We start from the raw sequence: 27,345 nt of genomic DNA, 5'->3' as shown, positions 1-27,345 counted from the left end.
TAATGGAAGAAGTCTTACAACACCAGGTTAAGGTCCAACAGATTTGTTTCAAATCACTAGCTTTCAGAGCGCAGCTCGATGAAGGAGCTTCGCTCCGAAAGCTATTAACATAGAACATAGAACATAGAAAATACAGCACAGAACAGGCCCTTCGGCCCACGATGTTGTGCCGAACCTTTGTCCTAGATTAATCATAGATTATCATTGAATTTACAGTGCAGAAGGAGGCCATTCGGCCCCTCGGGTCTGCACCGGCCCCTGGAAAGAGCACCCCACCCAAACTCAACACCTCCACCCAACACCAAGGGCAATTTTGGACATTAAGGGCAATTTATCATTGGCCAATTCACCTAACCTGCACATCTTTGGACTGTGGGAGGAAACCGGAGCACCCGGAGGAAACCCACGCAGACACGGGGAGGACGTGCAGACTCCGCACAGACAGTGACCCAAGCCGGAATCGAACCTGGGACCCTGGAGCTGTGAAGCAATTGTGCTATCCACAATGCTACCGTGCTGCCCTTAAGAACAAATAAATCTACACTATATCATTTTACCGTAATCCATGTACCTATCCAATAGCTGCTTGAAGGTCCCTAATGTTTCCGACTCAACTACTTCCACAGGCAGTGCATTCCATGCCCCCACTACTCTCTGGGTAAAGAACCTACCTCTGATATCCCTCCTATATCTTCCACCTTTCACCTTAAATTTATGTCCCCTTGTAATGGTTTGTTCCACCCGGGGAAAAAGTCTCTGACTGTCTACTCTATCTATTCCCCTGATCATCTTATAAACATCTATCAAGTTGCCCCTCATCCTTCTCCGTTCTAATGAGAAAAGGCCTAGCACCCTCAACCTTTCCTCGTAAGACCTACTCTCCATTCCAGGCAACTGGTAAATCTTCTTTGCACCTTTTCCAAAGCTTCCACATCTTTCCTAAAATGAGGCGACCATAACTGTACACAGTACTCCAAATGTGGCCTTACCAAAGTTTTGTACAGCTGCATCATCACCTCATGGCTCTTAAATTCAATCCCTCTGTTAATGAACGCGAGCACACCATAGGCCTTCTTCACAGCTCTATCCACTTGAGTGGCAACTTTCAAAGATGTATGAACATAGACCCCAAGATCTCTCTGCTCCTCCACATTGCCAAGAATTCTACCGTTAACCCTGTATTCCGCATTCATATTTGTCCTTCCAAAATGGACAACCTCACACTTTTCAGGGTTAAACTCCATCTGCCACTTCTCAGCCCAGCTCTGCATCCTATCTATGTCTCTTTGCAGCCAACAACAGCCCTCCTTACTATCCACAACTCCACCAATCTTCGTATCGTCTGCAAATTTACTGACCCACCCTTCAACTCCCTCATCCAAGTCATTAATGAAAATCACAAACAGCAGAGGACCCAGAACTGATCCCTGCGGTACGCCACTGGTAACTGGGATCCAGGCTGAATATTTGCCATCCACCATCACTCTCTGACTTCTATCGGTTAGCCATTTCGTTATCCAACTGGCCAAATTTCCCACTATCCCATGCCTCCTTACTTTCTGCATAAGCCTACCATGGGGAACCTTATCAAATGCCTTACTAAAATCCATGTACACTACATCCACTGCTTTACCTTCATCCACATGCTTGGTCACCTCCTCAAAGAATTCAATAAGACTTGTAAGGCAAGACCTACCCCTCACAAATCCGTGCTGACTATCCCTAATCAAGCAGTGTCTTTCCAGATGCTCAGAAATCCTATCCTTCAGTACCCTTTCCATTACTTTGCCTACCACCGAAGTAAGACTAACTGGCCTGTAATTCCCAGGGTTATCCCTAGTCCCTTTTTTGAACAGGGGCACGACATTCGCCACTCTCCAATCCTCTGGTACCACCCCTGTTGACAGTGAGGACGAAAAGATCATTGCCAACGGCTCTGCAATTTCATCTCTTGCTTCCCATAGAATCCTTGGATATATCCCGTCAGGCCCGGGGGACTTGTCTATCCTCACGTTTTCCAAAATATTGATTTGAAACAAACCTGTTGGACTTTAACCTGGTGTTATAAGACTTCTTACTGTGCTCACCCCAGTCCAACGGCAGCATCTCCACATCACAGTTCGGGTATTGATTAACGTTAATGAAAAAAAGACTTTATAGCATCCTAACTTTTTCAGGATGGAAAAATATCTTTTATTCCTGGATTGGTGACAAGTATCCTTTGATTAAAAATTGGCATGAAATAATTATGGAGTGTATTCCTAGGGAGTTGCTCACTTCCGTACTCTGTTCCAAACCTGATACATTCTGAAAAGTGTAAGACCCCCATCTCAAATCTATAGGCTCGGCTATGTGTGACCTGCTCCTACAAGATTTTCCATAAGTAATGCAGTACCATTGTGAATTTGCTCTATGTAAAGGTGTGCATCTTGTTACTTCATCTACATTGTTTAATCTCTTTCCCCCTATTCGCTGGTCTGTTATATATTTTATTTTAAAAAATAAATTTAGTGTACCCAATTATTTGTTCCAATTAAGGGGCAATTTCGCATGGCTAATCCACCTATCCTGCACATCTTTTGGGTTGTGGAGGTGAAACCCACGCAAACACGGGGAGAATGTGCAAACTCCACACAGACAGTCTCTTTGCAGCCAACAACAGCCCTCCTTACTATCCACAACTCCACCAATCTTCGTATCGTCTGCAAATTTACTGACCCACCCTTCAACTCCCTCATCCAAGTCATTAATGAAAATCACAAACAGCAGAGGACCCAGAACTGATCCCTGCGGTACGCCACTGGTAACTGGGATCCAGGCTGAATATTTGCCATCCACCATCACTCTCTGACTTCTATCGGTTAGCCAGTTCGTTATCCAACTGGCCAAATTTCCCACTATCCCATGCCTCCTTACTTTCTGCATAAGCCTTCCATGGGGAACCTTATCAAATTCCAGGTCCGGGAATAGAACCCGTGTCCTCAGCGCCGTAGGCAGCAATGCTAACCACTGTGCCACCGTGCTGCTCTGCTGGTCTGTTATATAGTTAGAGGCACAAATTTTATGAACCAATGTTCTGGCATTCTCCTGTCATTTCCTGTTTTATGCATGCAGTGTGATGCCAAGCTGGGCTAGTACGTGGTAAATTCCAGCCCCACTTGACCCGGAGTCACAACACAAGTGAATTAACCAATAGTTCTTCGAGAAATATCTGAAGTCTTTGACCCTTGGCTGCCCAAAAATTATAGTCACCGGGTTTGTAAATGTTAACACAATTACTGTGTATTTATAACAAGAACTGGAATGAAATATTCAGCAAATACAATAGGTTAACTGTTATCTAACTCCTTGCACATTCTCCCCTTGTCTGCATGGGTTTCACCCCCACAACCTAAAGCTGTGCAGATTAGGTGGATTGGCCATCCTAAATTGCTCCTTAATTGGAAAAAAATAATTGGGTACTCTGAATTTATATAAGAAGAAATGATTAGCTAACTTCTAATTCGCCATTTTAGCTTCCCCCCCCCCACCCTCTAGACACACACACACACACACACGACAGACAAACACAGAGGAGTGGAAAGGGATAAAAATCATAAGTAAAAGGAAAAAGAGTCTTTGAGTCAGCTGGTTGTCTGCAGCACCTCACTCATCTTCAAACTTTGCTTTCAGTTTGTTGTTTTTATTGTGGATTCATTCAGGCCTCTGTAGATTCAGAAATACAGCACTCACGGAAAACATGGAGGAGAGAGAGTGAGCAAGACCTTGTCTCGTACTGCCAGGATCAAACTGAAACCTCTTGGGACTCTGAAAACCGTTTCACTGGGATAGGATCCAATCACCACCTGTTACTGTGCAGAGTACGGACTTTTGGGTCAATTCATTGGCTACCAGCAATCAATCAAACCGAGTCCCACCCCATCTCTCTCTCTTCACCGACAGGTCTGAAGCTCTTCCTGATCAATCTAGCAGAGTGCTCTCACCTGTAACTTCTGCATTCTGCTGCTTGACTTAAAGTTGCATGTCCATTAATCATCCATGGATCAAAAATAATAATGGCAAAATAAAAGGGGAAATCAGGAAATAAACAGGAAGGACGCTTAGAGTCGCAGTAGTTGTTCTGTATTGTACCAGTTTGTGTTTGAAAGTTTGTTGCATTATTTGTAAAATGAATAAAACTCTAATAAAATATATGTATAAAAAGCTTTCTTTAATTAAAGTAGATATGGTCCCAGAAGTGCATGGGATGCAGCCAAGGATACTGAGGGAAGTGAGAGTGGAAATTGCAGGGGCACTAATGATATCTTGCAGTCTTCCTTAGACACAGGGATGGTGCCAGAGATCCGGAGAGTTGTGAATGTTACAGCCTTGTTTAAAAATAGGTGCAAGGATAAAGCCAGCAATGACAAACCAGTCAGTTTGACTTCAGTGGTAGGGAAACATCTGGATACTGCAACTCAAAGTAAAATCAATGGTCACTGAGACAAGGTTAGGATAATTAAAGAAAAACAGCATGGATTAATTTAAGGAAACTCATGTTTAACTAACTTGCTGGAGTTTGTTGAGAAGATTGATAAGAGTAATGTTTTTGACGTGATGTATATAGATTTTCAAAAGGCTTTGATACAGTGCCAAAAAACAGACTTGTGAGCAAAATTCTAACCAAAGGGAAAGTAGACACTTGGATAAGAAATTGGCCGAGTGACTGGAAACAGAGAGTAGTGATAAATGATTGTTTTTCAGATCTGTGGAAGGTTTGTGGTGGAGTTCCTCGGGGATCAATGTTGGGACCCTTGTTTTTCCTGATTATATATTACTGACTCTCCTATACTGGTGTGTTCAAGGCATGATTTCAAAATTTGCTGATGAGACAACGATTGGAAAGGTTGTCAACTGATGAGGATAGTCTGAATATCAAAAGGACGTGGACAGTGGACATGTTGGTGAATTGGGCAAACAACTGGCAGATGACGTTTAATGTTGAGAAGTCAGAGGTGATGCATTTTGGCAGGAAGAATATGGAGAGAGAGTATAAATAAAGGGTGATATGCTAAAGCGGATGCAGGAACAGAAGTGTAAATATACATGAGGCATTGAAGATGCAGGGCAGGTTGAGAGAGCACTTCATGAAGCATTTGAGGTTTTATTAATATGGCATTGAGTCCAAGAATATGGAGGTCATGTTCAACTTGTATAAGACACTAGTTAGGCCCCATCTGGAGTTCCCCATCCAGTTCTGGGTGAGGAAGGATGGGAAGGCATTGGACAGAGGAGATTCATAAGACTCATTTCAGGGATAAAACAATTGTAGCTATGAGGATAGATCTGAAAGTTTGAGATTGATTTCCTTGGAGAAAAGAAGGTTGAGATGAGATTTGATTGATCTGTGTGGAGTTTGCAAGTTCTCCCCATGTCTGCGTGGGTTTCCCCTGGGTGTTCCGGTTTCTTCCTGCAGTCCAAAGATTGGGGGGATTGGCCATGATAAATTTTTGCTTGGTGTAGCCATGTAAAATGGCTGCGTTCCGATTAATCTGGCCAAAACCCAGTTTTAAATGGCTAACCCGAAAGACTGCTGGGAAAAGCAGCCAAGAAGACACAAGCAGGCAGCTGCAGACAAGTTTGCATATTCAGCTCTGGGAACGTAGCCCAGATCGATACTCAGGGCTATCAACAGCCCTTCAACCCAGGTATCCGCAGTTTCATTCAGGACTGTTTACACTTAATCAACTCAGACATCCACAGTTAAATCGGCTATCCCCGGGAACAATTGCAACATATTAGCAATTGAATACCGGGCCAGACCTGTCGGCGCCTGCAGTGGCCGAAACAAAGACAGGTGAGCGACCACCCCCCGATCGAGGAATCACCTCACCATTGGACACATCGACTCAGAGACTGGGGACAGAATCCAATCACTTGGGACTCAAGGTCAAGGGCCGCCCCGGGAGGCGGGAAGCCCCTGGGCCCTATAAAAGTAAAGGTCCAAGTTCAGATCTCTCTCTCTCTCATCTTCGCCTGCTCGAGACCTTCACAAGACCAGCCACCGGCCACTGTAAGTGTGAATCCAACGATCGCTATCCGTTCTGTGCTGTATTTTCTATGTTCTATGTTCTATCCGGTCGAGACACCTAGCCACCGACCTGTAGCAGCCTTTTGAATCCCGCGGGCCAGATTTGATTGGACAAGCCATTCGTTTCCCTGACCTGGTGGGCTCTTCCTAAGTTAAGTATTGGCCAGTAGTGATAGGTTTATTGTATAGAAAGTAGTATTAGGGTATTAATATTGCTTGTTGTATATAATAAAGGACCGTTGTTTTAATCCTTACTAAGCGGTGTGCTGTGTTATTAATCATAACCTAAACTTGAACCACGTGGCGGTATCATAAAGATACCTGGTGACTCATGAGCAAAGGTGACCTATAACAGAGCAAATAGACTAAAGCTAGAAAGAGCAACATTGGTGTCCAGGGATGTACAGGTTAGGTTACGGATATAGGGCAATTGAGACTTGATGTGTCGAATGGTGTCTTTCTGCACTGTAGGAATTCTATGATTCACTTGTAGGGTTGCCAACTGTGATTAAATATATTCCTGGAGGTTTCTCACATGACCTTCCCCCAGGCTCCAGCTGCTCATTGGCCAACACATCCTTGTGACTATTGGCCACTAATTGGAAAGCAAAAAGATTCATTACACAATTGTGACTGTCAGCCAAACTGCCTCCCCCCCCCCCCAGCCCCTTCCTTTTCTTTGTCCCCCATTTCCTTTCCTTTTGTTTGCTTGGTGATCTTCCCGTACGTTTGGAGGTAACTGTGAGTGGTGACTGCTGTCCACACCCGTTGGTGGCCACCAGCACCTGCAGGCCGGTTGTGTGTTTATTGTCACCTGTTCTGTTGCCGGGGTCTGGCGTGAGGGTCGGGTCGGGGTGGACTGACCTGATGTCGGTGATGGGTTGGTCTGACCCGACCGCGGGGTGTGAGAGGAGTGTTTTTGTCGAGTGCTTCTAAACCTTATTATATTGTTGCCTGTCCAATGTCCTTGGCCAGGAGGTCAAGGGGTTGTTTGTTTGTTGCCGCCTGCTCTGGAAGGGAGGCTGTGTGACGTCTTTTCACTGATGTTGGTACAGATGCGAGGGTATCCGATCTCCCCAGCGCACCCTGCATTGTGTGACTCTATTGCTGGGAACTGCAAAGGAGGGGGGAGAACGAGGCGGAATGGCCCGAATGGACACCTTGATGAGGATATTGCAGGCATGTTGCTGCGGCCTGCTGCTGATCTTGTGTTCTTGCTGCCTGTTCACTGTTCAGTAAGAAATCTTACAATACCAGGTTAACGTACAACAGGTTTATTTGGAATCACGAGCTTTCGGAGCATAGCTCCTTCATCAGGTGAGTCACCTGATTGTACCCTCCCGTCAAACACCGGCATCTCCACATCATGTTTACTGTTCAACACCGTTGAACGCACTGGTCGACTGCTTTGACAAAGGGTCATCTGTACTTGAAGCGTTAGCTCTTTTCTTTCCCTACAGATGCTGCCAGACCTGCTGAGATTTTCCAGCATTTTCTCTTTGATTATTGTTCAATACTTATGTGGCTTTCATTATGTAACTGCACTGCTGTGGTTTAGTGCTTTAGTTTGCCTTGTTCATTTGTAACATTTACTTTTAAATAAACAAAATATTCCCCCAAATTGTTCGATATTTTTTACATCAATATCTTCAAGAAAAATGTTCAAATTGATGCGCAATCAATTACACTCAAGACGAAGTGATTCCATAACTGAAGGCTTTAATCTGCTAGAACCTTTTCCCCAGCAGCTTCGATACAGAAAGTGAAGGCTGCTGGGACGGCACCATCTCTTATACCCCGCCTTCAGGGCGGAGCTACGTAATATAGCCAATGATAGACTCCTGGGTCTAACCAATGGTCATCAGCCTCTCAGGTACCACAATACCTGGTACTACCACACAAAGAAAATCGCAAAGTAACAAAAATGTCGCAATGATTTTTCTCCAGGGTCGCACAGCGCATTGTCCTGGAGATTGATCCTGAATTCCTGGAGATTCCAGGCCAATCCTTGAGGGTTGGGAATCCTACCCTGTACTACAGGGAGATGGCAGTATATAATTACCCATATCTTACTTCCAAATCCAGGTTAACTCTCTATCCTGGAACAGACTTGAGTGTGCAAGTTTGTGAAAGTGTCAATTGCAGCAGGAATGGAGACAAGCGGACAGGTCGTTTTTTCTCCCATAAGTCCCGAGAGACGTGCTGTTAGATGAATTGGACATTCTGAATTATCCCTCTGTGTACCCAAACAGGCGCCGGTATGTGGTGTCGCGGGGATTTTCACAGAAACTTCATTGCAGTGTTAATGTAAGCCTACTTGTGACACTAATAAAGATTATTATATTATTGAAAAGTTTACTGTTTAATAAACAAAATATTCCTTGAAATATTTCAATATTTTTGGTATCAATATCTTTTGCAAGGGAAATGTTCCAAGAAAATGGCATCAAAAAAACAATATCCCAATGATTTTCCTCCAGGGTTGCACACCGCACATTGTCCTGGAGATTGATCCTGAATTCCTGGAGATTCCAGCCAATCCTGGAAGGTTGGGAACCCTACCCTGTACCACAGGGAGATGGTGATGGCAGTATATAATTACCTATATCTTACTTTCAAATCCAGGTAAACTTTCTCTCCTGGAACAGACTTGAGTGTGCAAGTTTGTGAAAGTGTCATTTGGAGCAGGAATGGAGACAGGCTGACAGTTAGAGCTCATTAAAGATGCTGAATACATTCCCGAGTAACCTGTGGGAATGGGATTGGAGGCGGTTTCCCGGCTATAAAACGGGCTGGTGTTTGGGGAAGTCATTATCCTGATTCAGTAACCAGGATGGGACGTTGGCTGGCTTATTGTTCTCTCTGCCTCCTGGCCGGCTCGTTACTCTCAGCCCAGCCGCCACTCCTCGGGAAGGATGTTTGTGTCCCAGAGCCAGGCTGGAGATTTGAGTGCGGTCACTCCGGGGTCAGCAGTACCGAGTGCAGCCGCCAGGGTTGCTGCTTTGACCCGCAGAGCTCCAGTCACCATCCCTGTTTCTACAATCTGAGAAAGATCCCAGGTAACAAACCCTCTCCCCAGTCTAGGGGGCAGATTAGTGGAGAGAGAACATCCAACTTGGCAAATCAGGAACTCATCCCGGATTTGTTGCTGTCTCACTGTGTAATGGAGACTAGGAATGGAGGGAATTCCTCAGCTGGAGTGAGTGAACTAACTGGGTTGTGGGGATGGGGTTAACCCTCCCAACACCAGTAATTCCGCTATCATATTGCAGGCGGCTGAGGCTGTGTTAATGGTGTTCGAGAATCTCCGGCACAGATAAGCAAATGGGGTTAATTAGGGGGATTTTTCAAAAGTTCTTGCATTGACCCCATAATGAAGTGTTGATCATTTATTTAGAGAAATCATAATGGGACAGTTAAGTCAAACCTGGGATTTTTAGTTTGCTCAGTCATGCTATTTGCAGTTTCCTGTAGGCTTTCAGTGAGAGATAGGAATAAATCTGCAAGAAGATCACGGGTGTAAAAAGCTCAGTCATGCTTGTGGTGAATGGAACTACTGTTAATTCACCAGTGCACTGTGATATCATGTTACTGCTGTATCGTGTTATGTTATGTGTTTAACCCTGTGGGCTCCACCTATGAGCCATTGTATGGCTTCACCCATTGGGGGATATGTCGGGGCATGTATGGGCTTGCCCATGGCTCCACCCTTACAGGAAGTATAAAGGCAGCTGACCTGTGGGGTCGCATTCATTGCTGTACATGGTCACAGGCAGGCTCAGTTGTAAGCTGATTAAAACCAAGGTTTACTCCTCAACGTGTCTCTCAGTGAATCGATGGTCGCATCAATGCTGTTTGCAGTTTCCTGTAGGCTTTCAGTGAGAGATGGGAATAAATCTGCAAGAAGATCACGGGTGTAAAAACTGAGTGGGGACTGAATTGAACGTAAGGAGGGGGGAGGGATTTCTGAACTGTGTTCCGGGAACTTTCTTGACCAGAATGTTCTTAACCCAAGCAGAAAGGAGGCCTTGCAGGGAAATGATGTGGGTCAATTAGATGAAGTGTCTATGGGGGAGTACTGGGTATGACGAGGTGCAGGGTAAGGCTAGGATGCTGTCATTGAGAGGAATCTGATGCAATGGATGGTGTGACAATTGAAAGGTTGGCTGTCATAGAATTTACAATGCAGAAGGAGGCTGTTCAGCCCATCTAGTCTGCACTGGCCCCTGGAAAGAGCACTGTAACCCCACACCTCCTACCCTCCCTGTAACCCAGTAATCCTACCCAATCTTTTTGAACACTAAGGGCAATTTATCATGGTCAATCCATTTAGCCACGCCTAATCTACACATCTTTGGACTGGGAGGAAACCGGAGCACCTGAAGGAAACCCACGCAGATACTGGGAGACTGTACAGACAGTGACACAAGCCGGGTATCTAACCTGGGACCCTGGAGCAGTGAAGCAACTGTGCTAACCACTGTGTTGCCCACTGTGCTTGGGGTAGGTAGGTCATCTGGTATTGATAGCTTGCAGCCCAGGTTGGAAATAGGGATGCAGATGGTGAAAGAGCTTGGACATTATCCTTCATCCCTAGATATGGAGGAGGTTTCCAATTAGATTCTAACACTGTTGGTGAATACCTGTCAGTTTGACTTGTTATGTGAGAGGTAAGGATTTTTGAAATCCTGCATCAAGCTTTGGATGGAGTTAAGGAAAGCTGCTTTTTAAAAATCAAATGTGCTGGACTGTTACAAACAGCTGGTTGTTGAAGGGAATGTGGTGGATGCTGTCTATGTAGATTTGTGCAGGATATTGGGGAACTGTGCTGGATATTGGGGAACAGACCAGCCCTGTAACCAAGTTGGCAGATTAAATTTGTGATAAGTGATTGGTCCCAGATATGATGATGGGTAAACTGGGCCCACAATGGGGACTGAGGACACCGATTTTCAGATCTACGTACGAGGGATTTGAGTTTTGTGGAGCAAGTGGTTGGGGTCATGGACTCCCTACAGTGCAAAAGGAAGCCATTCGACCCATTGAGCCTGCACCACCCTCTGAAAGAACACCCTACCTAGGCCCATGCCTGCCATCCTGTATCCCTGTCTATCCTTTTGAGCACTGGTGCAATTTAGCATGGCGAATTCGCCTAAGCTGCACATCTTTGGACTGTGGGAGAAAACCAGAGCACCTGGAGTAACCCCATGCACACATGGGGAGAATGTACAAATGCCACAGTCACCTGAGGTTGGAATTGAATCTGTTCATGGTGCTAACCATTGTGCACCATATTGGTGGAACTACCAGACCCTTGTGCATAGTAGCAGTTGGCTGTGGCCAGTGCTTTGGAGGCACAAGCAATCTGTCTCTTGCTGCCATCTTCCATGCATTGTGATCAAATGATGACATGTCATGTGTGACAACCTGCAATGCGTAAACAACCATGAAGTAGATTGTTTTTCACTTGTTTGAATGCTATTTCCATGCACATTCTGAATTCTTCAGGTGTGTGGTCTGGAACCCTCTGCCCCAAGGGTGATGGAAGCAGCAAATGGCATTGATAATGATTATGATCTGAACAGGTGGCTTGTGGAGTTGGTATTGGCCTATGGTACATCACCGTACTGTAGATGGCTCAGTTTGAGTTACTGCATTCGAATGCAAGGTTTCATAATATAAATGGAAGGTTTTGACTTCTTCCAATTCAATATTGAGGTGGGATGTTTAGTTCTCTGCATCGCTCAACCAATGTGTAACTTTCCTGTGTTGTGTGCTCCTCCATTCAAAGAACTGTTTGTGGATTTTCTCTCTTTGCAGTGTGCACAGCTGATGGTCAGTTCCTCATCGTGATCTCCAGGAACTTGACCCGTCCTGCCCTCAACCTGTCATCTCTGTATGTGAAGGATGGACAAGAGGCTGAGTGCAAGCCTCAACTATCCACTGCCCAATTTGTGACTTTCCACTTTCCAATTACCTCTTGTGGCTCCAGCAAGTGGGTGAGTATTGAAGGGTCAAAGCATTTTCCCAGTAAATTAGTCAGCTTCTTATTAAAACTGTCTCAATGCGGGAGGAAGATGGATCCTTGGTATATGAAACGGATGTCTTTGGGACGAGGATGATTCAGACTGGGAAGCTGGGATCCCTGACCCGGGACAGCACCTTCAGGTAGGGGGATAGTGGGAAATGTTGGTATTGGGAGGGGACGTGTTACTGAATGAAGCTCCAACTACTTCTGTCTCTCTGCAGCCTGCATGTCCAGTGCAAGTACACAGGGAGTCAAGAGACTGGCTTACAGATCAATGTCACTGTTTACAATGTTTCTCCTCCACCTCCTGCTTCTGAAGATGGGATTCTGGAACTGGAATTGCGAATAGCAAAAGGTAGAGCTGGCCTGGGTAATGGTTTATGGAAGCAGTGGGGATGTATCCAAACAGGGAGTGACTGGCTCTTGTGTCTGCCCCTCAGGTGGTGACTACAGATCCTGGTATGTGGATAGTGACTACCCCATTCAGAGAATCCTTCAGGAACCAATGTTTATGGAGATTCGTGTCCTGGATCGCACTGACCCAATGATTGTCCTGAGACTGCATGACTGCTGGGCAACTCCTGTTCCTGCCCCAGACCATGAGGTGCAATGGAGTCTCCTGGTGGATGGGTAAGTATGAATGGGAAGGACAGTTTTTAAACCGAGGTCAAGGAACAATATTATGAGACTGGGGACTGATTCCGATCTCTCTTTTCCCTACCCAGCCCACCCACCTCAGCCATGAACTCTCAAGAGAGTGAACTCCAGACATTTCGGGTTTCCGGGGGCAACTGAATCCAGTTCGGCCTTTCAGACGCATGAGCCACACTAGCCTCTGTTTCTTTTGACCAATTGAATTACTGATTGAGCTCCCGCCAATTGCACAAGCGAACAATATATTCCAGAAGTTCTGCTCTTGGGCAAGGTGGAAACATGACATCCATGGCTACATTCTTCTGGAATGATAACTCTCTGGTCAATGAGGGCAGTGCAGTGGTAGTGGTTAGCACTGCCTCGGTGTCAGGGACCTGGGTTCAATTTCAACCCTGGGCAACTGTCTGTCTTTGCACAAGGTGTCAGTTAGGAGGATTGGCCATGTAGTGTACAAAGATTAGGTGGGTGTTATGGAGTTACAGGAGACTGGGCCTACATTGCAGCATGGGAACAGGCCCTTCAACCCTCATGAGGTGATCATGATACACGTCTAAAGTAAAATCTTAGAACATAGAACACACAGTGCAGAAAGAGGCCACCCGGCCCATCGAGTCTGCACCGACCCACTTAAGCCCACACTTGCTGCTCACATCTTCTGCAATTCCAGGGTCCGTATTCTTCTATTCACATCCTATTCATGTAGCCAAGAATGACCTCCTATTGCACTCCGGGTTGAGTGCAGCTAAAAGGTCTTTAAATCCAAGTACCCCATTTTGTGATACTTTCATATAATTCAATACTTTGACTCTAGCTTACACAGGAATTGGGAGCAAAAGTAGATAATTCAGCCCTTTTGATACATCATGGCTGATATCTTCCTATTCTCAAATCCACCCCTACCTGTGCCCCATATACCCTGAACCTGTTTTCTAAAATCAAATATCGCCTTCTTGGAAGACATTTAATGACTCCCAATCCAGCAGCGAGCTCCACAAATTCACCACTCTCTGCAAGAAGTGCTTTCTCTTCGTCTCAGTTAGTCATGAATATGCTTGACCTTTAATATTATTCCAGATGGATTTGAGCCAGCCTGGAAAATGGAGTGAACTACTTGGGAAAATACTTCATTTGAAAAGAAGGGCTCGACTTCCTTTGTTGGTAACAGGTGTCCCTATGAGGGTGATGATTATCAGACTCTTCTACACCCAGACATCTTCACACAACATCCCAAATCCGCCAACAGCCCCACATCCAAACTCCACGCCGGCCACTGAACCGTCTCCATCTCCAAGACCACATCCACCAGTTTGGAGAATGATCCGAAATAACTCTCGTGGAATATTCTGTATTTCTCGCCTATGGCAGCAGAGATCTCCCCATCACAAAAAAATCAATGCATGAATACACATTATACACCGGAGAAAAGGAGAATTCCCTGTCCCCAGGGTGCAACGATTGCCACGGATCTACTCCACCCATCTCCTTCATAAATGCCACCAGTACCTTCGCTACTCCCGAAGGAGCCAACGACTTTGACTTAGATCGATCAGCTTGGGATTCAGAATGCAACCAAATCTCCCCCCAAAAACAATTGGTGCATGTCCATGTCTGGTATGGCCATCAACACTCTTCATAAACTCCACATGGTCCCAATTTGGAGCGTACACACTCGCTAAAACCACTGACTTACCTTCCAGCGTTCCCGTGAGTATGACATATCGACTGCCCTGGTCCGCTACTACCTTTCCCACCTGAAACCGGGTTCTTTTATTAATTAGTATCTCCATCCCTCAGCCTCTGCTGTCAAAGCCCGAGTGGAACACCTGGCTCACCCAACCCTTACGAAGCCTAATCTGGTCCTTCCACCGCAAGTGGATCTCTGCAAAAGCACAACATCGGCCCTCAAATCTTTTAAATGCCAGAAAACCCGCACACTTCAATGGACCCAACTAGAGCTCCTCACAGACCGCATGGTTCGGTTGGAGCAGCAGTTGGATGCACTTAGGAGCATGCAGGTGGCGGAAAGCATCATTGATAGCAGTTATATAAATGTCGTCACACCCAAGGTGCAGGCAGAGAAATGGGTGACCACCAGAAGGGGCCGGCAGTCAGTGCAGGAATCCCCTGTAGTTGTCCCCCTCTCGAACAGGTATACCCCTTTGGATGCGGTCGGGGGCGATAGCCTATCGGGGGAAAACAGCAGCAGCCAGAGCAATGGCACCACGGCTGGCTCTGATGTTTAGCAGGGAGGGTCAAAGCGCAGAAGAGTAATAGTCATTGGGGACTCTATAGTCAGGGGCACAGATAGGCGCTTCTGTGGACGTGAAAGAGACTCCAGGATGGTATGTTGCCTCCCTGGTGCCAGGGTCCAGGATGTCTCTGAACGGGTAAGGGCATCTTGAAGGGGGAGGGCAAACAGGCAGAGGTCATTGTACATATTGGTACTAACGACATAGGCAGGAAGGGGCATGAGGTCCTGCAGCAGGAGTTCAGGGAGCTAGGCAGAATGTTAAAAGACAGGACTTCTGGGGTTGTAATCTCGGAATTACTCCCTGTGCCACGTGCCAGTGAGGCTAGAAATAGGAAGATAGAGCAGCTAAACACGTGGCTAAACAGCTGGTGTGAGAGGAAGGGTTTCCGTTATCTGGACCACTGGGAGCTCTCCGGGGCAGGTGTGACCTGTATAAGAAGGACGGGTTGCATAAATATCCTGGCCACAAGGTTTGCTAGTGTCACACGGGAGGGTTTAAACTAGTATGGCAGGGGGGTGGGCACGGGAGCAATAGGTCAGAAGGTGAAAGCATTGAGGGAGAACTAGGAAATAGGGCCAGTATGGCTCTGAGGAAGAGTAGGCGGGGAGATTGTTGTTGCCATTACAGAGACCTGGTTGAGGGAAGGACAGGATTGGCAGCTAAACGTTCCAGGATTTAGATGTTTCAGGCGGGATAGAGGGGGATGTAAAAGGGGTGGAGGAGTTGCGCTACTGGTTAGGGAGAATATCACAGCTGTACTACGGGACAACACCTCAGAGGGCAGCGAGGCTATATGGGTAGAGATCAGGAATAAGAAGGGTGCAGTCACAATGTTGGGGTTTACTACAGGCCTCCCAACAGCCAGCGGGAGATAGAGGAGAAGATTGGTAGACTGATTTTGGAAACGAGTAAAAACAACAAGGTTGTTGTGATGGGAGACTTCAACTTCCCCAATATTGACTGGGACTTACTTAGTGCTAGGGGCTTAGACGGGGCAGAGTTTGTAAGGAGCATCCAGGAGGACTTCTTAAAACAATATGTAGACAGTCCAACTAGGGAAGGATTGGATTGGATTTGTTTATTGTCACGTGTACTGAGGTACAGTGAAAAGTATTTTTCTGCGAGCAGCTCAACAGATCATTAAATACATGAAAAGGAAATAAAAGAAAATACATAATAGGGCAGCACAACATATACAAGGAAGGGGCTGTACTGGACCTGGTATTGGGGAATGAGCCCGGCCAGATGGTAGAAATTTCAGTTGGGGAGCATTTCGGGAACAGTGACCATAATTCAGTAAGTTTTAAAGTGCTGCTGGACAAGGATAAGAGTGGTCCTAGGGTGAATGTGCTAAATTTAGGGGAAGGCTAATTATAACAATATTAGGCGGGAACTGAAGAACCTAGATTGGGGGGCGGATGTTTGAGGGTACATCAACATCTGACATGTGGGAGGCTTTCAACTGTCAGGTGAAAGACATTCAGGACCGGCAGGTTCCTGTGCGGAAGAAGGATCAATACCGCAAATTTCGGGAACCTTGGATAACGAGAGATGCTGTAAGCCTCGTCAAAAAGAAAAAGGAGGCATTTGTCAGGGCTAGAAGGCTGGGGACATACGAAGCCTGTGTGGAATATAAGGAAACTTAAGCAAGGAGTAAGGAGGGCTAGAAGTGGGTCACGCAAAGTCATTGGCAAATAGGGTTACGGAAAATCCCAAGGCTTTTTACACATACATAAAAAGCAAGAGGGTAGCCAGGGAAAGGGTTGGCCCACTGAAGATAGGCAAGTGAATCTATGTGGAACCAGAGGAAATGGGCTAGGTACTAAATGAAAATCCCAAGGCTTTTTACACGTACATAAAAAGCAAGAGGGTAGCCAGGGAAAGGTTTGGTCCACTGAAGGATAGGCAAGGGAATTTATGTGTGGAGCCAGAGGAAATGGGTGAGGTACTAAATGAATACTTTGCATCAGTATTCACCAAAGAGAAGGAATTGGTGGATGTTGAGTCTGGAGAAGGGTGTGTAGATAGCCTGGGTCACATTGAGATCCAAAAAGACAAGGTGTTGGGCGTCTTGAAAAATATTAAGGTAGATAAGTCCCCAGGGCCTGATGGGATCTACCCCAGAATACTGAAGGAGGCAAGAGAGAAATTGCTGAGGCCTTGACAGAAATCTTTGGATCCTCCCTGTCTTCAGGTGATGTCCCGGAGGACTTCAGAATAGCCAATGTTGTTCCTTTGTTTAAGAAGGGTAGCAAGGATAATCCAGGGAACTACAGGCCGGTGAGCCTTACGTCAGTGGTAGGAAAATTACTGGAGAGAATTCTTCGAGACAGGATCTACTCCCATTTGGAAGCAAATAGACGTATTAGTGAGGCAGCATGGTTTTGTGAAGGGGAGGTCGTGTCTCACTAACTTGATCGAGTTTTTCGAAGAGGTCACAAAGATGATTGATGCAGGTAGGGCAGTGGATGTTGTCTATATGGACTTCAGTAAGGCCTTTGACAAGGTCCCTCATGGTAGACTGATACAAAAGGTGAAGTCACAAGGGATCAGGGGTGAGCTGGCAAGGTGGATACAGAACTGGCTTGGTCATAGAAGGCAGAGAGTAGCAATGGAAGGGTGCTTTTCTAATTGGTGGGCTGTGATTAGTGGTGTTTCGCAGGGATCAGTGCTGGGACCTTTGCTGTTCGTAGTCTATATAAATGATTTGGAGGAAAATGTAACTGGTTTGATTAGTAAGTTTGCAGACGACACAAACCGGGGCTGGTTTAGCACAGCGGGCTAAATAGCTGGCTTGTAATGCAGAACAATGCCTGCAGCGTGGGTTCAATTCCCGCACCATCCTCCCCAAACAGGCGCTGGAATGTGGCGACTAGGGGCTTTTCACAGTAACTTCATTAGGGCAGCATGGTAGCACAGTGGTTAGCACAATTGCTTCACAGCTTCAGGGTCCCAGGTTCGATTCCGGCTTGGGTCACTGTCTGCACATCCTCCACGTGTGTGCGTGGGTTTCCTCCGTGTGCTCCGGTTTCCTCCCACAGTCCAAAGATGTGCAGGTTAGGTGGATTTCCCTTCGTGTCCAAAATTGCCCTTCGTGTTGGGTGGGGTTACTGGGTTATGGGGATAGGGTGGAGGTGTTGACCTTGGGGAGGGTGCTCTTTCCAAGAGCCGGTGCAGACTCGATGGGCTGAATGGCCTCCTTCTGGTCTGTAAATTCTATGACAAAGGTTGGTGGAATTGCGGATAGCGATGAGGACTGTCAGAGGATACAACAGGATTTAGATCGTTTGGAGACTTGGGCGGAGAGATGGCAGATGGAGTTTAATCCGGACAAATGTGCCCCTCCATAATCAGCTGGTGTGTGTCCAGGTCCGGAATAACACCCGCGTCAAAAACTCCACCTCGTCCCAATTTGGGACGTACACATTCACCAGCAACGCGGGCGTCCCCTCCAACCTTCCATTCACCATCACAAATCTACCCCCAGAGTCTGTCACTATATTCCGTACCTCAAAAGCCACCCTCTTCTTGAGCAACACTGCCACTCCCCTCATCTTCATATCCAACCCTGAATGGAACACCTGCCCCACACAGTCCTTCCTCAACCTCGTCTGGTCCCCCACCTTCAAATACATTTCCTGAAGAAACTCCATGTCTGCCTTCAAATAAGCGAACATGTGAGATCTCTTAATCGGCCCATTCAACCCTCAAACGTTCCACGTCATCAACTGGGGGGGCTCGCCACCCACTCCACCCTCCCCAGTCAGCCATGGCCCCTCTTTAACCAGCTCCCCCAGGTCCAATCCTTGCTCACCCACTGGGCCTCCCCATGATGTCCCCCGCCATCTCCCATTAACCAACTGCGCCACATCAACTCTGCACAGATCAGCATCCCTCTCCCCCAATCCCCTCACCCCATAAACAAAGAAGCAAAAAAAAACCCCACCCCACCCTCCCTCCCCCACATCCTCCATGAAACGTTCTGCCACTGCACTGCCGTTAACTAGCCTTCCTACTAGTATGGCTGCCCCCACTCGAGGCAACCGCCTACCCCCCTTCCCCTCTACCACCTCCCACCCGCAATCCCCCAAAACAGTTGAACACATTTACCCAATCCATACGCACACATAGTAACGACAAGAATACACTCGACTTACACACCCGCTTTCCCCATACTGGTATCTTCAAAGATCAGCGTCCTCACGAGCCTCCCAGTCCATGATCTCTCATAAAATTATTCACCTCCTCTCCCTATTGAAATAAAATTCCTGATTCTGGTGCATGACCCACAGACGAGCAGGATGTAACACCCCGAACTTCACTCCTTTCCTGTAGCATGTCGTCTTGACCCTATTGAACCCAACCCTGCTGCTTGGTCAACTCCGCACCCAAGTTCTGGTAAATACGTGCCACGTTTCCTTCCCAGGACATTCTCTCGTCTCCTTCGCTCCTTACTTTAATCTTGATAGATATAAGTGGTACCCTTGTCAGGAGGTGGGTAAGAGGTTTAGTTCTTCATGTGGGAGAGGCATTTGGCTCCCATTTTCTTTTAGGCTTATCTTTCCTCCTCTTTTCTGAGGAATATACCTCCTGATGGTGATGACGGCATGGCCGTAAGGTCAGCCTTACGGGTCTTCACATGTGTTGAGGAATGTCCCCTTAGAACAACTGTTGCCGTGATGTTTTTGTATCCTTTTCATTTTGAGCACAGCGAGAAGTCTTACAACACCAGGTTAAAGTCCAACAGGTTTGTTTCAAATCACTAGCTTTCGGAGCACTGCTCCTTCCTCAGGTGAATGCGTTCAAACAACATTAGAGAGCTCATTCACCTCAGGTGAGGAAGGAGCAGTGCTCCGAAAGCTAGTGACATCGAAACAAACCTGTTGGACTTTAACCTGGTGTTGTAAGACTTCTTACTGTGCTCTCTCCAGTCCAACGCCGGCATCTCCACATCATGGCTTTCATTTTGAGGCTACAGAATTGTTGAATGGATCCTGCAATGGTACTGACGGGTCTCCTATCTGAGATAAAGATTTTTTTTGGGGGAGGGGGTATTCTCCAGGGCCGTTAGCCAGCAGCGGGAATCATAATGGCCCAGAGAGTCAGGCGTGAGGCAAACATTGGGTTTCACACAGGGTGTGAAAGGTATGGTGAGTCTCCTGTTCCACCCCACTGTCCCTGACGAGGTTCCCACCCAGACACAGCCGGAACATGCAAATTTCAAATTTATCATTATCATTACCCCCCTCCCATCTCCCCCCACCCCCCCCACCCCCTGCCAGCTGGCATGAATTGGTGCAAACCCTGAGAAATTAGGGCCTGGTGGCTTGCACTCTGAAGGATGCGGAGCAATGGGCTGAGTACCCTCCCCACACTTGACTCCAGGGTGTCAAGGAGGGGCCCTTCATGAGAGGTGTGGGTCTGGGGGCTTGGGCTCGGCTGGAGGAGCTCAGGTCGAGGGTCTTTCCTGGGTTGGACGTCGTTTGGCTGGTCTTCCCATCTACAGCCTTTAACCCTTTGAAGTGCCTGTCAGCATGTCAAAATGAAAGATCTGTGCGGGGAAGGTAAAAGCGGTGGAAACCTTTGAAGTGTTTTTTGTACGATTAATTTAATTGCCCTTATTTCAACTAATTGAAGCCTCTCTGCAAGCTCAGAAGCTTAAAATCTTTGAACTGCATGGTTTACATTCAAGTTCATGGACCACTGACTTTTAAAGCCTCTTGATTGACAAGTCCAGGCAGTTTCAAGGGAAGGGTTACTGTCGTGTATTGAGAGCTCGACAGGAGAACATTAATTCTGAAGTACTTCCTCTTTTGAGCAGCTGTTTTCTAACCACAGTTTTTTTTAAAGAGGTTGTCTCTTTGTTCTGAAGAGCTTCCTGGAAAGACCAGGTGCTCTGTCTAAGTGCTGCCCCCTCACCTAACTGCGGTTAGAAAAACAGCTGCTCGAAAGAGGAAGCACTTTCGAGTTAATGGACCCATGTAGAGTTATATAAAGGTAATCCTTCCCTTTCTGATGTAACCCACTCCACCTTGTGGGACACATGTAAGGTTTATAATAGGGGGCTAGTTATTTCTTACACAGCCAACAAAAGGCATAGAATGCTGAAACAACAGCGGCGGTTGGAAATTAACTTGGCTGAGGCAGAGAGGGAGTGAGGTCAGAACCCTGACCGCTTGTTGTTGAGGGTAATTGGCGCAGTTTGTGCGGCACTTGATTCCTTGCTGACTCAGCAGGCTGAGAGTTTAAAGTTTGCAAAACAAAAATTGGATCAGTTTGGGAACAAACCGAGTGGATACTTGGAGTTTGACTAGGAAGAGGACTAGCTCTAGGGCCATCCGCTCAGTGCTAGATTCTAAAGGGAATAGAATGATTAAAACAAAGGACATTAACAAAGGGGTTTTTATGCTGAGTTATGTAAGCGAGGCCAATCTGGGGATGTATTGACACTTAGGGAGCGCTTCTTTTCTTCCCTTCAGCTTCCAACTGTCTCCGAGGACCAAAGGTTGGTCCTAAATGCTCCAGTCTCTAAAGGGGAATGACTTTGGGCATTAGGGAGCTCCAGCCTGGTAAGTTCAAGGCCCGCCCAAAAGCGTACAAAGCCCCTTTTGGGTATAAGAAGAATCCCCCAAGAGCGAATTGCTCTCTTGTGGCTCCGGCTCTCACCGAGGAGAGACCTGCCCAACAGCAACATCAGAACAAGTAAGTCCAAGGCCAACGCACGCTCCGAGACAGACGCTCCTAGCTGTTATTCCATAGCAATTGACCCCAGCAGCCTCCGAACCGAACAATGGCCATTGTTCCTCTGACTGAGTGGGCGCCCAAAGCTAAGTATAGGCTTCAGCAGTCGTGATAGTTTAGTTTGTAGAGTTTTATGCATGAATATATTTGACTGTGTGGAAATAAATGAGCATTGAGTTTGAACTTAATAACTGGTGCATTGAGTCTTTGATCAGTATTCGGGTTTGAACCTTGTGGCGGTATCGAAAGATACCTGGCGACTCTAGAGCAAAACGTAATTAGAATTAAGGAAGGCGACACCATATTGGCCGCCATCTTCAGAGCCAAATTAAGGGAAACACAATTAGCAACATTTACTGGCAACTCCGCTGGGACGCGACCTAGAAGTGGCCTAACCACTCCGAGAGAACCCAAAATTTGAATTGGAATCCAATTGGAAACAGAAAAACCACAAGTGTAAGAACAATACTGATCAAACCTCCGAGATTCGGAAGTGTGTTAATGCATGCGTGCTAACAGCGATATAAGATGGCTGGGTTCATAAAGTTGGAGAGGATTAAGTTCGCCTTCAGAGGGTCTGCGCAGGGGTTCTACAGGCGGTGGCAACCGTTCCTAGACTATCTCGCGGAGCGTTAGAGGAAAGTCGGTCAGCAGCAGCAGCAACCTTGTGGGGGTGGAGGGGACGTCCTGGGAGGGGGGGGGAGGGGGCGGGGAAAGGGGGGACTGCCTGGGAGGGTGGATGAGCAAGAGATAACATGAAGGGTTGGGGAAACTGGCACGTACAGGTGAGGGCCAGTGTACAAAGCTGTGTAAATATATCATTTTGCCATGTATATATCTTGCTCTGCGCGATTTCTCGTTTTTTTTTTTGTTACGGGGGGGGGGGGGTTATTGTTTGTAAGGGAGAAAAATTGTGTTAAAAAACTTTAATAAATATACTTTATAAAAAAAAAAAAAAACAGCGATATAAGGTAAACCTGAGAGATTTTATTGCTTAAAACTGTCGGGGGTTTTGTAGGCCGGAAATTAGCGTAAGCCTTACCCGTGTTTACATCACCACTTTATCACCCCCTGTTCCAAATTCATTTCAGTCAACCGTTCAGAGGAACTAGTTTGTCGACAGACACCACTTATAGCTACTCTCCTGATTCGATCACGAGAGAACCCAGATAGAGAAAATGACAAAGGCAACACGAGCCCCCGCCATGCTCACAGTTGGAGACTATGAAAACAAGATTAGCTCAGTAAGAGACTTCTGGTTTGACCCTCGAGCCATTAGTCAGGACAAACAGGTTAGGGAAGTCCTGCAGCAACACAATGCAGCATTTGCACAGCACAAGCATGATTGTGGCAAAATAGCTGGCTTGGTAAATATTACAGGTCCCGACCCCAGACCCCAAAAGCAGTATGGTTTTCCCCAAGAGAAATCTCCAAGGTTATAGAGAGTTTGCTGGATCAATGCATACTCAGATCAGTAGCCTCCACAAACAACGCACTAATTTGGCCCGTCAGGAAACCCGATGGATCATGGCAACTGACCATTGATTACCGGGAACTGAACAAAGTAACCCCAGTAGCAGCCCCCACCGTAGCCACGAGTCCCGAGACCATGCTCAAACAGGGGCTCCAGTCAAAAAAAATTTTGGTTAGCAACAGCTTTTGGTCCATTCCATTGGATAAAGTGTGCCAGTACAAATTCGCCTTTACATTCCAGGGACAGCAGTATACGTGGACGTGCCTTCCACAAGGCTTCCACAACTCCCCCTCCATTTTCCACCAACAGCTAGCAAAATTTTCCCAACCCGATTGTCTGGTCCAGTATGTAGATGACTTGCTACTACAAACAGACACAAAGGGAGAACACATTTCACTTCTCGCCGAACTCCTAGTACTCCTAAAAGAAATCGGATGTGAAGTCAACCCCAAGAAGGCCCAGATTTTTCAGGAAAAAGTGGCTTGCAGAACAACCATGCACACCACACCTTGCTCGCAGCAGCAGACGAGCACGCCCTGCCCACAGATGACTTATTCCTACCCTCCCCCAGCCAGTCCAGCCCGTTCTCAGACACAAGTTCAACTCCACCCCCAGAGACACGACTCCACATCTCCCTTCCTTCGACCAGCAGCGACTGCGACAGTGATAGCGACAGCAATGACGACAGCCACAGCACACCACGTTATGATTATACCCCTGCACCAGGCCCCACTCCCAGTGAATCCGAGCATGATTCCAGTGACCCCTTTGAAGTCACATACATCAAAGCCCCAGACCAACCGCCCGACGATTACTGATTACAACCTAATAGCTACAACCTCGACACACGATTCTGGCACTGAGACAATTCGTTCAGGCTCATTCGGAATGATGAGATGGACCCCAATTCACCCCAAGCATCTTTAGCCAAATTACTCCAGACAAGAGTTTGGCAGCCGGGAGAAGATGATGACATAGAGTCTGACTCCCATCAAACAAATCCCTTTGTGACCCTGTTCGCTACTGAGCAATGAGGTGTCCACATGATGAAAAAAAAAAAGGAACCGATGGAGAGATACGGTGTCCGTTTTGATGGAACCTGCACCATGTTTGTTGTATGTTTGTTTGTTTAATGTATATGTTTGTTGTTTGGAAATTTGAAAGTTTGTCATGGCCCCACGCCACCACCCTTTTGACGCCCAATGACTGTTAATGGAACGAGTTTGTCCCCAGACAACCGTTCAGAGGAACTATTTGTCGACAGTCAACCGTTCAGAGGAACTAGTTTGTCGACAGACACCACTTATAGCTACTCTCCTGATTTGATCACGAGAGGCAACCCCCCACGACGACCACATTCTTATCCGTTCTTGCTGGTCGCTCAGGCAGTGGAGAAACGGCACTGGTCCCCGCCCTGCCTGAGGACCCCCCTCTGGTCAGCTACGCTCAGGTAGAGCACAAAAGGCACTGATCACCATCCTACCCGGGGATTCCACACATTTCTTACCCGCCGCGGCCCATAAGCACCCCATTTTGGCACTTTCAGTTCGAAATTCTTTTGTTTGTTTTTGGCGACCCTTAGGTTGCTTCCGCATGCTATTTACATCCTCAAACACTAGGATGGTAGATCGCACAGGCTGCGAGACAGCTCGTACTATGTCAGTATTTTTCTCGGATGTCTTGTCCCAAATATTTGGTTTAAAAAAATTTTTTTTTTTTAAATGAGTGAGTCACAGATGGTGACCAATCATAATGGGTAATTGGCAACAAAGGACAGACAGACATACGAGATCTTAAGCAAGATAATTACAGATATTATGCTTGTGTCCATAGAATTCCGGAACCTCAGGAACCCCAGAGGAAGAACAAGAAGAAGACAGAGAAGACCGACAAAAGGAAAGATGAAGACGACCTCCATCTTTTTCACCTGGATCTCAGCGGGATCCCTTCAGTTACGCGCGGACACTACCCCCTGACCCCTACCACACAGGGCGTGAATGATTCCCACCCCTGCCATACACTGCACCCCGAGATAGTTAGTCCTAAGACAGTTAACGATACCCCGACCTGGTGTGATAAGTTTATCACCTGGTATTCACTATCGTACATAGTAGAATCACTCTTAGTACTGCCGATACTCTGCAGTGTCGTGCAGACACTTAGAGTCAGAAAATGGCGAAGGAGATCCTACCGCTCGCGTACCCCGGTATACACGTTTAGGTCCCCTATTTTCGGACTTCACCAAACCCCCGAACCCCTTGACATGAATTAAAGTGCATCCATTTCTCTTTATGTGTGTTTTGTTCAATAAAGAAATGTAAACCTCTGTGCCTGACTGCCAGGCCAGAGAAACTTGTGTTGTTGCAATTTTGTCCATTTAAAGTGTTGTAGATTATTTTTGATTGTTTGAGTGAGGATAGTTTATTGATGATAGTTAGAGGATCCAGTTTTTTTATTTTGTAATGCATGCCTGAATGTCATAGCGCCCCGTAGAGTTTTATACTGATGTATGTAAGTAAAATGATTTTAGGTAAAGAATTGCGTTTCATAGGATAGGGCAGTGTAGAGACCATGAACTGCTTATGGGTGCCCCGCTTGATCAGAGAACGAAGACGACGTAGTAATGTGATCCTTCACGCTTTGCGTTGAGGATCACAAGGAGAGAGTGTAGCCATCTGGGATGGCCACTTCCCGATTACAAAATGGACACTTTGCAAAGATTGCAGGGAAAATGGACAATACTGAGAAAGCAAGCAGGTGCCGGGTTTGTCTGTTGATTGGAGCCGTAGCTCCCAGACAAGACCGATACTGCAAACCATTACCATACTAATGAGCCATCCCCGGGGACAAAACAGTAACATTTAAGGAAACGATACCAAGGCAGACACCCCGGCGCCAGAGGAGACCAGAACAAAGCAGGCCAACGGCCACCTAGGACACGCCCAGCCATCAGGGCACCCACACCTCTATTGGAGGAAATCGATAGGAACTATTGGGAAATGGCCCAAATAATTGGGGCCAAGTTCAAGGCCCGCCGAAAAGTGCACAAAGCCCCTTTTGGGTATAAGAAGAATCCCCCAAGAGAGAATCGCTCTCTTGTGGCTCCGGCTCTCACCGAGGAGAGACCTGCCCAACAGCAACATCAGAACAAGTAAGTCCAAGGTCAATGCACACTCCGAGACAGATGCTCCTAGCTGTTATTCCATACCAGTTCAACCCCAGCAGCCTCAGAACCGAACAACGGCCATTGTTCCTCTGACTGAGTGGGCGCCCGAAGCTAAGTATAGGCTTTAGCAGTAGTGATAGTTTAGTTTGTAGAGTTTTATGCATGAGTATATTTGACGGTGTGTAAATAAATGAGCATTGAGTTTGAACTTACTAACTGGTGTATCGAGTCTTTGATCAGTATTCGGTTTTGAACCTTGTGGCGGTATCGAAAGATACCTGGCGACTCTAGAGCAAAGCGTAATTAGAATTAAGGCAGGCGACCATATTGGCCGCCATCTTCAGAGCCAAATTAAAAGAAACACAATTAGCAACAGGGCCTTTATCCCCATTATTATTCACAGTAACTATGGAGCCTTTGGCGGAGGCTATCAGACTGGAGGCGTCGATTTCTGGGTTACACAGTGGAGGGAAGCAGCATAAGGTCACACTTTATGTGGATGATGTGCTGCTGTTTGCATCCAAACCGGACGTTTCAGTTCCTGTTATTATTGATGTGGTGGATAGATATAGTATTTTCTCGGGTTACAAATGAATTTTCTCAGAGAAAGGCCTCCCCTCTTTGCTAACTTCCTCTTTAGGTGGTCCCCCTCGGGGTTTACTTACCTGGGTGTTGTAGTGTTGACTTTATAAGACAATTATATTTTCTTTTAAACGCATTTTATTCAAACTTGTACCAAAGTAGGTTACAGCAAATAAACACCCCGGGAAACATTCTTCCCAACAATCAACTATGCAGTTTGTACAGATTTTTCTCCGATTTCACCCCCCCCACCCTTGCGACGAATAGCTCCTCAAACACAGTCACAAACATCCCCCACCTTTTCTCGAACTCCCCTGCTGAACCCCTTAACTCATACTTTATCTTCTCTAACTGCAGGAAGTCATACAGGTCACCCAG

At 46.6% G+C, this 27,345-nt stretch overlaps 1 protein-coding gene across 1 annotated transcript in view; it reads left to right on the top strand.

Moving 5' to 3' along the window:
* The first annotated feature begins 12,134 nt into the window (after positions 1 to 12,134).
* The window catches only part of LOC140394741 (zona pellucida sperm-binding protein 1-like), a 28,076-nt gene continuing 12,865 nt past the window's right edge, over positions 12,135 to 27,345 (top strand). The window contains exons 1-4 of the mRNA XM_072481959.1: positions 12,135 to 12,238; positions 12,320 to 12,453; positions 12,539 to 12,728; positions 25,053 to 25,344. Of these exons, the coding sequence (XP_072338060.1) occupies positions 12,135 to 12,238; positions 12,320 to 12,453; positions 12,539 to 12,728; positions 25,053 to 25,344 (720 nt within the window). The remainder of the gene's footprint in view (positions 12,239 to 12,319; positions 12,454 to 12,538; positions 12,729 to 25,052; positions 25,345 to 27,345) is intronic.

The sequence above is a fragment of the Scyliorhinus torazame genome, chromosome 18, assembly GCF_047496885.1.
Source record: "Scyliorhinus torazame isolate Kashiwa2021f chromosome 18, sScyTor2.1, whole genome shotgun sequence".
Taxonomy (NCBI): domain Eukaryota; kingdom Metazoa; phylum Chordata; class Chondrichthyes; order Carcharhiniformes; family Scyliorhinidae; genus Scyliorhinus; species Scyliorhinus torazame.
The sequence above is the reverse complement of the archived record's forward strand: the minus strand, read 5'-3'. Positions and strand labels throughout refer to the sequence as shown.